Source organism: Mobula hypostoma, chromosome 2 (assembly GCF_963921235.1).
Source record: "Mobula hypostoma chromosome 2, sMobHyp1.1, whole genome shotgun sequence".
Taxonomy (NCBI): domain Eukaryota; kingdom Metazoa; phylum Chordata; class Chondrichthyes; order Myliobatiformes; family Myliobatidae; genus Mobula; species Mobula hypostoma.
Genome location: NC_086098.1, coordinates 48,291,377 through 48,306,086, shown reverse-complemented (window position 1 = coordinate 48,306,086; position 14,710 = coordinate 48,291,377). Strand labels below are relative to the sequence as shown.

General features: G+C 42.8%; 1 protein-coding gene across 1 annotated transcript in view; it reads left to right on the top strand.

Annotated features, from left to right (window-relative positions):
• Positions 1-13,562, top strand: part of apoba (apolipoprotein Ba) — a 68,295-nt gene extending 54,733 nt beyond the window's left edge. The window contains exons 28-29 of the mRNA XM_063036565.1: positions 11,236-11,419; positions 11,642-13,562. Coding sequence (XP_062892635.1) covers positions 11,236-11,419; positions 11,642-13,237 — 1,780 coding nt within the window. The 3' untranslated portion in view covers positions 13,238-13,562. The remainder of the gene's footprint in view (positions 1-11,235; positions 11,420-11,641) is intronic.
• The last annotated feature ends 1,148 nt before the right edge of the window (positions 13,563-14,710 follow it).

Here is a 14,710-nt window from a genome sequence, read left to right as displayed (position 1 = left end):
TGATTGGCCAGTTGATCTGACTTCAGTGGTTGGAGTTTATTATTAAGGGTGAAGTTCCAGGGTACTTGGAGGCACATAATAAAATAGGCCATAGTCAGCATGGTTTCCTCAAGGGAAAATCTTGCCTGACAAATCTGTTGGAATTTTTAAAAAAAAACATAGAAACATAGAAACATAATATAGAAAACCTACAGCACAATACAGGCCCTTCGGCCCATAAAGTTGTGCCAAACATGTCCCTACCATCGAAATTACTAGACTTCCCCATAGCCCTCTATTTTTCTAAGCTCCATGTACCTATCCAAAAGTCTCTTAAAAGACCCTATCGTATCCATCTCCACCACCGTTGCCACCAGCCCATTCCATGCACTCACCACTCTCTGAGTAAAAAACTTACCCCTGACATCACCTCTGTACCTACTCCCCAGCATCTTAAACCTATGTCCTCTTGTGGCAACCATTTCAGCCCTGGGAAAAAGCCTCTGACTATCCACACGATCAATGCCTCTCATCATCTTATACACCTCTATCAGGTCACCTCTCATCCTCCGTCGCTCCAAGGAGAAAAGGCTGAGTTCACTCAACCTGTTTTCATAATGCATGCTCCCCAATCCAGGCAACATCCTTGTAAATCTCCTCTGCACCCTTTCTATGGTTTCCACATCCTTCCCATAGTGAGGTGACCAGAACTGAGCACAGTACTCCAAGTGGGGTCTGACCAGGCTCCTATATAGCTGCAACATTGCCTCTCGGCTCCTAAATTCAATTCCACGATTAATGAAAGCCAATAATCCGTATGCCTTCTTAACCACAACATCAACCTGCACAGCTGCTTTGAGCATCCTGTGGACTTGGACCCCAAGATCCCTCTGATCCTCCACACTGCCAAGAGTCTTACCATTAATACTATATTCTGCCATCATATTTGACCTACCAAAATGAACCACTTCACACATCTGGGTTGAACTCCATCTGCCACTTCTCAGCCTAGTTTTGCAGTCTTGCATCCTATCAATGTCCCGCTGTAACCTCTGACAGTCCTCCACACCATCCACAACACCTCCAACCTTTGTGTCATCAGCAAACTTACTAATCCATCCCTCCACTTCCTAATCCAGGTCATTTATAAAAATCACGAAGAGTAAGGGTCCCAGAACAGATCCCTGAGGCACACCACTGGTGACCAACCTCCATGTGGAATATTACCCATCTACAACCGCTCTTTACCTTCTGTGGGCAAGCCAGTTCTGGATCCACAAAGCAATGTCCCCTTGGTTCCCATGCCTCCTTACTTTCTCAATAAGCCAAAGGTCATATGTCGACGAAGACAAAGGTCATCGAGCTGCATCTCCAGTTCCCTGACGTGGTCCCTTAGGAGCTGCAGCTCAACACACCGGGTGCAGATATGGCTGTCCGGGAGGCTGGGAGACTCCAAGACCTCCCACATCTGACACCGAGCACAGAAAACGGACCTCACATACATACTACTTCCTTTCCGCAATTAACACAGGTAGACCTACCTCACCTTGATATCGCCTAAGCCCGTTGAGCCAAAGCCCTATCACTCTGCTACCTCTCACTCCGCTGCCCACTGGATATGGCGGTCTTTTTAAACTTTTCCCACACTACTCGCTGACATCACGTGCCTGCGCAGTCTTGCCTCTCTTTTACCCGGAGTAGTAAAATGCCTTTGCTCCAGAAATCCTTAGCAGTTCACCTGCAGCCTTCTTGCTCCGAATCAACAAAGATAGACAAAGGGAAATCAGTTGATGTTGTGTACTTGGATTTTCAGAAGACCTTTCACAAGGTGCCACACATTAGGCTATTAATAAGCTCTGAACCCATTGCATTAGAGGAGGGATTCTAGCATGGATAAAGCAGTGGCTGATGGCAGGCAGCAAAGAGTGGGAATAAAGAGAACCTTTTCTGATTGGCTACCCGTGACTAGTGGTGTTCCACAGGGATCTGTGTTGGGACTGCTGCTTTTTACATTATATGTCAATGTTTTGGATGATTGAATTGATGGCTTGTTGAAAAGTTTGCAGAGTATATGAAGATAGGTGGAGGGACAGGTAGTTTTGAGGAAGTAGAGAGGCTACAGAAGGACAGACAGATTAGGAAACTGAGCAAAGAAGTGGCAGATGGAATACAGTGTCGGGAAGTGTATGGTCATCTGTTCATGCACTTTAGTAGAGGAAATAAAAGGTTTGAGTATTTTCTAAATGAAAAGAAATTACAAAAAAAACCCGAGGCACAAAAGGACTTCAGAGTCCTTGTGCGGGATTCCTTAAAAGTTAATTTGCAGGTTGAATCTGTGGTGAGGAAGGCAAATGCAACGTTAGCATTCATTTCAAGAGGACTAGATGCAATGTTGAGAATTTATTAAGTATTGGTGAGACCTCCCTTGGAGTATTGTGAGCAGTTATGGGCCCCTTATCTGAGAAAGGATGTGCTAAAACTGGAGAGGGTACAAAGGACGTTCACAAAAATGATTCCAGGATTGAATAGCTTGTCATATGAAGAGCATTTGATAGCAGGCCTATATTCACTAGAATTCAGAAGAATGAGAAGTGACCTCATTCTTCTGAATTCTAGTGAATACAGGCCCAGAGTGGATGTGGAGAGGATGTTTCTTATGGTAGGCAGAATCTAAGAGCAGCCAACACAGCCTCAGAATAGACGGGTGTCCTGTTAGAATGGAGATAAGGAGGAATTTCTTCAGCCAAAGAGTGGTGAACCTGTGGAATTCTTTGCCACTGGCAGCTGTGGAGGCCACATCTTTATGTATATTTAAGGCACAGGTTGATAGATTCTTGATGGGTTAGGACATGAAGGGATACAGGGAGAAAGCAGGAGATTGAGGCTAAGAGGAAAATTGGATCAGTCATGATGAAATGGTGGAGCAGACTCAATGTGCCTAATAGCCTAATTCTGCTCCTATATCTTGTGATCTTATTGTTATATGCTGCAGAACTGCAGTATAAGTACTACAATGAAAGAAAATCAGGTCTATTCCAGAGACAACAAGATTTTCATAAAGGAGATATTAAGCAACTAGGCTATTACTTTCCAGAAGAAATGAGATATTACTTCAATGAAACTCTGACAAGATTTGTAAGGGGTTTGACATGGAAGATGCAGGCTTAATGTTTCTCCTGGTGGGGGGTTTCTAGAACCATAAGCTACTGCCTTATTTGCTATACAGAACTGAGATTATAAGAACTTTATTCAGCCAGTAATTTATAAGTCCTTGTAAATTTATAATGAAAAGAACAACACTCACAAAAAGTTGAAGGAACTCAGCTAGTTAGGTAGCATCCATGGAGGGGAATAAGCAGTCACAAACTGCTTATGTTGGAAATGTACAGCATCACGCCAAAACTGTTGGAGGAACTCAGCAAGTCAGGCAGGTTATTTAATTTCATACTTTATACTTTATTGTGGCCAAACAACTGACACTAGAACGTACAATCATCACAGCGATATTTGATTCTGCACTTCCCGCTCCTTGGAGTACAAATCGATAGTAAATATTAAAAATTTAAATTATAAATCATAAATAGAAAATAGAAAATGGAAAGTAAGATCATGCAAAAAAAAACCGAGAGGCAGGTCCGGATATTTGGAGGGTACGGCCCAGATCCAGGTCTGGATCTGTTCAGCAGTCTTATCACAGTTGGAAAGAAGCTGTTCCCAAATCTGGCCGTATGGGTCTTCATTCTCCTGAGCCTTCTCCCGGAGGGAAGAGGGATGAAAAGTGTGTTGGCTAGGTGGGTCGTGTCCTTGATTATCTTGGCAGCACTGCTCCGACAGCGTGCGGTGTAAAGTGAGTCCAAGGACAGAAGATTGGGTTGTGTGATGTGCTGGGCTATGATCACGATCTTCTGCAGCTTCTTCTGGTCTTGGACAGGACAACTTCCATACCAGGTTGTGATGCACCCTAGAAGAATGCTTTCTACGGTGCGTCTATAAAAATTAGTGAGGGTTTTAGGGGACAGGCCAAATTTCTTCAGTGGTTTGATCGGGGCATGACTGAGCAAGCGCGTGGACATCAGCCAATGAGAATGGCGAGAAGAGTTCAAAAGGAGACAGATATTTCTTCAGCAGTTTGATCGGGGCACAACTGCGCAAGCATGTGGGCATCAGCCAGTGAGAACAGCGAGAAGAGTTTAAAAGTAGACAGCTTTATAGAGCGGGCATTGGAGTAAACAGAGACAGAGTAGGAAGGCTTTTGCTCAATGGGGCTTCGGCGATAACAGGTTATCTGTGTAGAATACAGACAGGAAATATTTGTGTGAGGCCGGTATTCTGTGCTCTGTGTCAGATGTGGGAAGTCCTGGAAACTCCCAGCCTCCTGGACGGCCACATCTGCACCAGGTGCGTCAAGCTACAGCTCCTTAGAGACCATGTTAGAGAACTGGTGATGCAGCTTGATAACCTTCATCTGGTCAGGGAAAGTGTGGAGGTGATAGATAGGACCTATAGGCAGGTAGTCACACCAGGACCTGGGGAGACAGATAAGTGGGTAACAGTCAGGACAAGGAAGGGCAGGAGTCAGAGGCTAGAAAGCACCTCTGTGGCTGTACCCCTTGACAATAAGTACCCCTGCTTGAGTACTGTTGGGGAACAGTCTACCTGGGGGAAGCAACAGTGGCCGCGCCTCTGTCGCAGAGTCTGGCCCTGTGACTCAGAAAGGTAGGGAAAGGAAGAAGCTGGCAGCAGTGATAGGGGACTCTATAGTTAGGGGGTCAGACAGGCGATTCTGTGGACACAGGAAAGAAGTATGGATGGTAGTTTGCCTCCCAGGTGCCAGGGTCCAGGATGTTTCTGATCGCATCCATGATATCCTGAAGTGGGAAGGTGGACAGCCAGAGGTTGTGGTACACATTGGTACCAACGACATAGGTAGGAAAAAGGAGGAGGTCCTGAAAGCAGACTACAGGGAGTTAGGAACGAAGTTGAGAAGCAGGACCTCAAAGATAGCCATCTGGGGATTACTGCCTCTGCCACATGACAGTGAGTATAGGAATAGAGTGAGGTGGAGGATAATTGCGTGGCTGAGAGATCAGAGCGGGGGCAGGGGTTCAGGTTTCTGGATCATTGGGAACTCTTTTGGGGCAGGAGTGACCTGAACAAAAAGAATGGGTTACACTTGAATCCCAGGGGGACCAATATCCTGGCGGGAAGGTTTGCTAAGGCTATTGGAGAGAGTTTAAACTAGGATTGCTGGGGAGTGGGAACCAAACTGAAGAGGCAGTTGGCTCACAAATAGAGAAAGCTTGGGACAGGGCGAGAGGGAGGTTAGGCAGGTGATAGAGAAGGGATGCCCTCAGGCTGATGGTTTGAGATGTGTCTATTTTAATGCAAGAAGTATCACGAACAAAGCAGATGAGCTTAGAGTGTGGATCAGTACTTAGAGCTATGATGTTATGGCCATTACAGAGACTTGGATGGCTCAGGGGCAGGAATGGTTATTTCAAGTGCCAGGCTTTAGATGTTTCAGAAGGGACAGGGAGGGAGGCAAAAGAGGTGGGGGCGCAGCACTGTTAATCAGAGATAGTGTCACGGCTGCAGAAAAGGAGAAAGACATAGAGGGATTGTCTATGGAGTCTCTGTGGGTGGAAGTTAGGAACAGGAAGGGGTCAATAACTGTACAGGGTGTTTTTTATAGACCACCCAATAGTAACAGGGAAATCGAGGATCAGATCAGAAGACAGATTCTGGAAAGGTGTAATAATAACAGGGCTGTTGTGGTGGGAGATTTTAATCTCCTAAATATCGACTGGCATGTCCCTAGAGCGAGGGGTTTAGATGGGGTGGAATTTGTTAGGTGTGTTCAAGAACGTTTCTTGACACAATATGTAGTTCAGCTTAGAAGAGGAGAGGCTGTACTTGATCTGGTAATGGGAAAGGAACATGGTCAGGAATCAGATCTCTCAGTGGGAGAGCATTTTGGAGATAGTGATCACAATTCTATCACCTTTCCCATAGCATCGGAGAGCGATTGGAACAGACAAGTTAGGGAAGCGTTTAATTGAAGTAAGGGGAAATGTGAGGCTATCAGGCAGGAACTTGGAAGCATAAATTGGGAACAGATGTTCTCAGGGAAGTGTACAGAAGAAATGTGGCAAATGTTTAGGGGATATTTGCATTGAGTTCTACATAGGTACGTTTCAATGAGACAGGGAAAGGACGGGTAGGTACCAGAACTGTGCTCTATAAAGGCTGTTGTAAATCTAGTCAAGAAGAAAAGAAGAGCATACGAAAGGCTCAAAAAATTAGGTAATGATAGAGATCTAGAAGATTATAAGGCTAGCAGGAAGGAGCTGAAGAAAGAAATTAGGAGAGCCAGAAGAGGCCATGAGAAGGCCTTGGCAGACAGGATTAAGGAAAACCCCAAGGCATTCTACAAGTATGTGAAAAGCAAGAGGATAAGACGTGAGAGAATAGGAGCAATCAAGTGTGACAGTGGCAAAGTGTGTGGAAGCGGAGGAGATAACAGAGGTACTTAATGAGTACTTTGCTTCAGTATTCACTATGGAAAAGGATGTTGGCGACTGTAGGGATGACTTACAGCAGACTGAAAAGCTTGAGCATGTAGCTATTAAGAAAGAGGATGTGCTGGAGCTTTTGGAAAGCATCAAGTTGGATAAATCACGGGGACCAGACAAGATGTATCTCAGGCTACTGTGGGAGGCAAGGGAGGAGATTGCTGAGCCTCTGGCGATGATCTTTGCATCATCAATGGGGATGGCAGAGGTTCTGGAGGATTGGAGCTTTGCGGATGTTGTTCCATTATTCAAGAGAGGGAGTAGAGATAGCCCAGAAAATTATGGACCAGTGAGTCTTACTTCATTGGTTGGTAAGTTGATGGAGAGTTCCTGAGAGGCAGGATTTATGAACATTTGGAGAGGCATTATATGATTAGGAGTGATCAGCATGGCTCTGTCAAAGGCTGGTCGTCCCTTACAAGCCTGAGTGAATTTTTTGAGGATGTGACTAAATACATTGATGATGGTAGAGCAGTAGATGTAGTGTAAATGGATTTCAGCAAGACTTTTGACAAGGTACTCCATGAAAGGCTTATTGAGAAAGTAAGGAGGAATGGGATCCAAGGGGAAATTGCTTTGTTGATCCAGAACTGGCTTGCCCACAGAAGGCATAGAGTGGTTATAGACAGGTTGTATTCTGCATGGAGGTCAGTCACCAGTGGTGTGCCTCCGGGATCTGTTCTGAGACCCCTACTCTTCATGATTTTAATAAATGATCTGGATGTGGAAGTGGAGGGATGGCTTAGTAAATTTGCTGATGACACAAAGGTTGGAGGTGTTGTGGATTGTGGAGGGCTGTCAGAGGTTACAGCGGGACATTGATAGGATGCAAAACTGCAAAACTAGGCTGAGAAGTGGCAAATGGAGTTCAACCCAAATAAGTGTGAAGTGGTTCATTTTGGTAGGTCAAATATGATGGCAGAATATAGTATTGATGGTAAGCCTCTTGGCAGCGTGGAGGATCAGAGGGATCTTGGGGTCCAAGTCCATAGAATACTCAAAGCTGCTGCGCAGGTTGACTCTGTGGTTAAGAAAGATACGGTGCATTGGTCTTCATCAATCGTGGGATTGAGTTTAGGAGCCGAGAGGTAATGTTACAGCTATATAGGAGCCTGGTCAGACCCCACTTGGAGTACTGAGCTCAGTTCTGGTCACCTCACTACAGGAAGGATGTGGAAACCATAGAAAGGGTGCAGAGGAGATTTACAAGAATGTTGCCTGTATTGAGGAGAATAGGTTGAGTGAAATTGACCTATTTTCCTCGGAGCGACGGAGGATGAGAGGTTGCCTGATAGAGGTGAGAGGCATTGATTGTGTGGATAGTCAGAGGCTTTTTCCCATCGCTTAAATGGCTAGCACAAGAGGGCATAGTTTTAAGGTGCTTGGAAGTAGGTACAGAGGAGATGTCAGGGTAAGTTTTTTATGCAGAGAGTGGTGAGTGCGTGGAATGGGCTGCCAGCAATGGTGTTGGAGGCAGATACAATGGTGTCTCTTAAGAGACTCCTGGACAGGTACATGGAGCTCAGAAAAACAGAAGGCTATGGGTAACCCTAGGTAATTTCTAAGTTAAGAACATGTTCGGCACAGCTTTGTGGGTTGAAGGGCCTGTATTATGCTGTAGGGTTTCTATGTTTCTATAACTTTGAAGTTTGAGTTGCTGAGTATATTCAAGATGGAGACTGAGACTATTTTTTAACATCAAGACAATCAAATGATACGGGGTCAGTGCAGGAGTGGTGTACTAGTGTGAAGAATCAGCAATGATCTTACCGAAAATGGAAGAGCGGGCATGAACGACTAATCTTACATTCAGAGGTGGGAATATTCATTAAGAACTGCATAATGTCCAATTCCATTTCTCAAGAAGGTCTAGGAAAATTCTGTTATAGTAGTAAGCAAATTTGTGTTAGGCAATGACAATCGCTAAAAGAGTCTCTCTACCAATTCTTAATATTCAGTGGACCACACCATCAGAGTTCTGGGACGTAATGGGAGCAGGGCACCACTTACAATAAACCCAGCAACTTAATAAAGAACAGGCTGGATATCCTGTAATGCTTGATATCTCCTGACACAAAGCTTTGTCACTACATTCACAGTGTTATTCCCACTTGCCTAGGTCACTGAATCTCTAACAACACCAGTCATGACTATATAGTTTACTTAATGTCCTGTGATTTATTGTGGTTAATTGAACATCGCAGTTTTTCTGTATTCATGTTCATTAGTTTAGTAGAGTAGATTTTGGGCTGTGGAGTCTCAGTTGCTTGGTATATTGTAGAGATTGATAACAGTTTTGGATGTTAAGGAAATCAAGGGATTAGTGCTGTGAAAAAGGATATAAGGTTAGGCTAAGGGATGCAGGATGTAGATTAGGGCAAGGTGTTGTGTTAGAACAGTGAAGTAAAAAATAATCAATTGTGATATTATTCAATGCTTCTACATTCTACGCCTTGACAGAATTCGGATGATTAATAATAAATTCATAATAATATTAAATTCAAAAAGAATAAAAAAACCTTTTAGGTTTTGCAAACCTGTTCTATTGTGCTTAATTACAGTTCAGATCTACAGATCTACTTTAGGTCCTCTAGCTTAAATAGAAACGCAGTAATAAAAATTTTTTTTAAATCTTTGAAGTAAAATCAGAAAATACTGGAAACTCCTAGCATGAACAAGATAAAACTGCAGATGCTGGAAATCCGAGCAACACACACAAAATGCTGGAGGAACTCAGCAGGAAAAGAGGACAGTCAACGCTTCAGGCTGAAACCAATCGGCAGGACTGAAGAAAAAAAGCTGAGCAGTAGATTTCAAGGTGGAGGGAGGGGACAACCACAAGTGTAATAGATGAAACTTGAAGGGGAAGGGATGAAGTAAAGGTTCGGGAGATAAACTGGTGAAAGAGACAGAAGACCATGGAAGGTAGAAAAGGGGGGGAGGTGCACCAGAGGGAGGCAGTGGGCAGTCGAGGAAATAACGTGGGAGAGGGAAGGGGATGGGAAATAGTGAGGATGAGGTGGGTGTGGGAGGCATTACAAGGAGTTTGAGAAATGGATGTCATGCTATCAGGTTGGAGGCTACCCCAAAAGGTAGTCATGGGTACTCGTATGGGACCCAGCTATGCCTGTCTGTTTGTCAGCTATGTGGAACAGTCTATGTTCCAAGCCTACACTGGTGACTGTCCTGAACTTCTCCTATGCTACATCAACGAATACATTGGTGCTGCTTCCTACACCCATGCTGAAATTGTTGACTTGATCGATTTTTCTCCTACTTCCACCCTGCCCTCAAATTTACCCGCTCCATTTCCGACACCTCCCTCCTCTTTCTCTATCTCACTGTCACTCAGCTTATCCACTGATGTCTATTATAAACTCATTTGTAAAAACGCCATCCCCTTCTTTCAATTCCTCCATGTTCACCGCATCTGTTCTCTGGATGAGGCTTTTCATTCTAACACGAAGGAGATGTGCTCCTTTTTCAAAGAAAGGGGCTACCCTTCCTCCACCATCAACGGTGCCCTCAACTGCATCTCTTCCATTTCACGTTCTTACCCCACTCTGCCGCCACCCTAGGATAGGGTTCCTCTTGTCCTCACCTGCTATCCCACTAGCCTCCACGTCCAGCACATAACTCTCCGAAACTTCTGGCATATCCAACAGGATTTCACCACCAAGCACATCTTTCCCTCCCCCCACCACCACTTTCTGCCTTACACAGGGATCGCTCCCTACACAACTCCCTTGTCCATTCGTCCCTCCCCACTGATCTCCCTACTGGCACTTATCCATGCCAATGGAACAAGTGCTACACCTCCCTCACTACCATTCAGGGCCCTAAACACCCCTTCCACATGAGGCGACACTTCACCTGTGAATCTGTTGGGGTCATGTACTGCGTCCGGTGCTCCTGGAGTGGCCTCCTGTATATCGGTGAGACCCAGCGTAGATTGGGAGACGACTTCGCTGAGTACCCATGCTCTATCCACCAGATAAAGCAGGATCTCCCAGTGGCCACTGATTTTAATTCCACTTCCCATTCCCATTCTGATATGTCTGTCCATGGCCTCCTGCACTATTGTGATGAGGACACACTTAGGTTGGAGGAACAACACCTTATATTCCGTTTGGGTAGCCTCCAACCAGATGGCATGAACATCGATTTCTCGAACTTCTGGTAATGAGCCCCACCCCCCTTCACCATTTCCCATCCCCTTTTCCCTCTCTCACCTTATCTCTTTGCCCACCCACCGCATCCCTCTGGTGATCCTTCCCCCCTTTTTTCTTTCTTGCATGGCCTTCTGTCACTTTCACCAATTTACTTCCCAGCACTTTACTTCATCCCTCCCCCTTCAGGTTTCACCTGTCACCTTGTGTTTCTCTCCCCCCTCCTCCACCTTTTAAATCTACTCCCTCAGCTTTTTTTCTCCAGTCCTGTCAAAGGGTTTCAGCCCGAAACGTCAACTGTACTCTTTTCCTAGATGCTGCCTGGCCTGCTGAGTTCTTCCAGCATTTTGTGTGTGTTGCTCAGAAACTCTTAGCAGATCAGGTAGCATCTGTGGTAAGAGAAAAAGTTAATGTTTCGGGTTCAGTCTCTTTCAAACTGAATGATTGTACCCAAAGAAAATGGCATTTCTTTTCTTGAGTAAATGACCACCCATTTCTTTTATTTTCTTTATCAGGATAGTTACAAATTGTAATGTAAGCATCGTCAGTCCAACTTTCACAGACCTTGTCTTCAGTTGGTTTGGAGATAATAATGGAATTTCTTCATCAGTCTCCAATCCATCTACAGGACTCCTCGGAATGAGAATTGAAGAGAGAGCGCCAGGAATTTTGTATGGAAAGTTATATTTCCATAAAGAAGTACGTATCTTATTCATGCATATGAAAAATAATGGCTAAAGTTATTGAAGCTACCAGTATCTAGCTAGCCACAAATAATGTTTCCTTTAGTAGTCCTTGCAAGCACAATGTTAAATTATGAATGCTCAGATTAACTACTGAATTGCTTCGACAACTTATTTCTAAGTTGCTTCAATTGCATAATAATTCTCATATGCAATGCAATTATTCTTTTTTTGACAGCCATCTGCGGAAATTGTTATTTTGGAAAGTCAAGTCTCACTGGAGAATACGGAAAATCTTCAACTGACCTTCAAATGGAAAGATTTTGTAACCACAGATTTCGTAGAAGGCATAAAGAAGAGCATACCCAAGATGATTGGAGCTGTCTACGACTGTGCAAACAAGTATCACAGTCAACATCTTGGAATTCAGATAAACGCCGTTCTTCCAAAAGTAAAGGAGTTACTGAAGCAGAATGTCAATGAAGCCTACACAAAAACAGTCAATGCCATCAAAGAAACTGATGATCATTTGCAGTCTGCAGTTGATGGTATTGAAAAAGAGTATCAAAACATGAAAGGGAAAGCAAAGAAATTATACAAGAGAGCAGCATTAAAAATAGCAAACGAAGATTATCACAAAATGATTACCACATTGTTGGATGCCATTTCCAATTTGACACGAGAGTATCAACGTAAAATTATGGAATCAATCGAGGCAGTATATCATTTTCTAAAACAAAACAAATTTAACGTTCCTGGAAGTCATGAACTTTATAAAGCTGAAGATCTATATAAGCTCTTCATAAATGAGGCACCAGTGATGATTCAAAGACTTGTTCAGGGTCTGGAACAATATCTCATAAATGCAGTTAATTACCTTGGGGAGGTGGAGCTAAAAATACCTGGCACTAACACAGTCATTGATAACGCAGAAATAATTCGCCAGTTCAGAGTGTTTCTCCAGAAAGTTCAAACAAAGCTGCTTGAAGCTTTAGAAGGAATGAAAAAATTTAGTTTTGAAGAGAATCTTTATTCCCTAAAAGAAAATATGCACAGTTTTGGTGAAAAAATTGTTTCAAAATACAAAGATACAGTTAATATTAATTTTGAAGCTGTGAAATCTAAAATTCACCAGTGGTACAATGATGGTATGAATTCAGTGTATGCAGAACAGTTGAATGAGTATTCAGTTAATTTGAAACAATATCTTCTAAAACTGATTCAAATGTGCCAAGATGCGTTGCGAGAGGCTATTGCAAATATTCCGACAGGAAGCAGAAATTTTAAATCAATTTACCAAGAATATTTTGGTAATTTCTTGCCTAGATGGGCAGACAGGCTTGAAGAAATTAATAACATGTTAGTTCAAAAGTTGACAGAAGTTGCAGATTATGTAGAAGCATGTCCAAAATTAATCGAGGAAAATGTTATTATTCTGAAGAAAGAAGCAAATAATTCCATTAATACTTTTAATGAATATTATAAAATCATGCAGTCAGAGTTTCAAGAAGATGGGCAAATAGTTGCTGGATATATTAAGAGAGTTAAAGGAAATTTAAAGGCAGCATTTGCAGACACAAAAAAGCAGGCTAATGTCTATAAACGGACAATTAAGAGCAGAATAGATAGAGTTTTTATCAACCTTGATGCATTCTATGAATCATTAATTGTTAATGCACAGAGAGCAGTTGATTCGTTTATTGAAACCTGCAGCAAGTTTGCTCAAGAACTCTTTAAGTTCGTAGATTTAATATCCAAAGAAATATTCGCTGGAATGACTGTGAAAAAGCAACCTGGAGAGCTTATAATCAATGTTCCTCGGCATCTTAAATAGAAATCATTTGATGAGATTCCCCACATGAGTAAAGGAACAATGAATCAACTAAACACAACTTTTATTAAGGGACGGCACATGCTACAAAAAGATACTGTTCGAGCATGGAAACTAATTATGGAGGAGTATCAGAAAAATAAAATGCTGCTGGAAGAAAGAAAAACAAAGAAGAGTAAACCAAAATTTTAAAATGCATCTGAATATTTAAAGTTATTATAAACAAAATCATTTAACATGTAAAATGTACCATTCTTGTGAATGAAAAGCAAGGAATCATTTATTATTTCAGTTTTCAAATGAGAATAAATGCAAAATTCTTAAATAACAGATTTTAATAGATTATTTCATATTAACAAAAATGGGAATAAACTTATTACTTGAACTATTTAGGCTTCCAAAAAAAAAGTAATTTTGACCAAAACTCAGCTTCTCTTTAAATTGGGACTGGAGAGGAAGATTTTTCTGCATTGGAATAATATGCCTGAACAAATGGTTGACAAATATCTTCTTCACCACCCTGCTTACCTGTGTTACCATTTTCAGGGAACTATGAATTCGTACCCCTAGGTCTCTCTGTCCTACAATACATTCTAAAGCTCTGCCACTTATTGCAAAAGTCCCGTTCTGGATAGACTCCAAAATACATCACATCACACTTGTCCAAGTTAAATTTTACCTGCTGTTCCCTGGCATAATTTCGTGTTTGATCTGGATCCTGCTGTAATCCTAAATAACCTTTTTCACTGACCATTATACCACCCAATTTTGTTGTCGTCTGTAGTTTACTAATCATGTCATCTACGAGGGGAGATTGATAAGTTCGTGGCCTACGGTAGAAGGAGATGAGTTATACAGCTCTCGTTACATGCACATGCAGTTCAACTCTTTGAGTGATTACGCAGAAAGTTTGAAATTAATAATTCATCTCCTTCTACCCTAGGCCACGAACTTATCAATCACTCATGCTATGTACACTTTCTGGAGGTCCAAGATCCGTATGCTCCACAACCGCTGGACTAAGTGTGTAAATGTAGGAGGGAACTATATGGTGAAAAATAAATGTGCTAGGTTTTCTAAGATTGACTCCTTCTACCTTAGGCCATGAAGTTATCAATCACCCCCCCCCGTATATTTTCTTCTAAATCAGTAATAAATAGGACAAGTAGCTGAAGACCCAGCACCAATCCCTGCAGCATACCATTGGTCACAGGCCTCCAATCTTAATAATCTATCATTAGCACCCTCTGATTCCTTTCACCAAGCCAATTTTGTATCCAATTGCTTAGCTCACCTTTGATTCCATGTGATCTAAACCTTCAGAGTGTTGGTGCGTGGCCAAGTGGTTAAGGCGTTCGTCTAGTGATTTGAAGGTCGCTAGTTCGAGCTTTGGCTGAGGCAGCGTGTGTGTCCTTGAGCAAGGCACTTAACCATACATTGCTCTGCAGCGACACTGATGCCAAGCTGTGTGGGTCC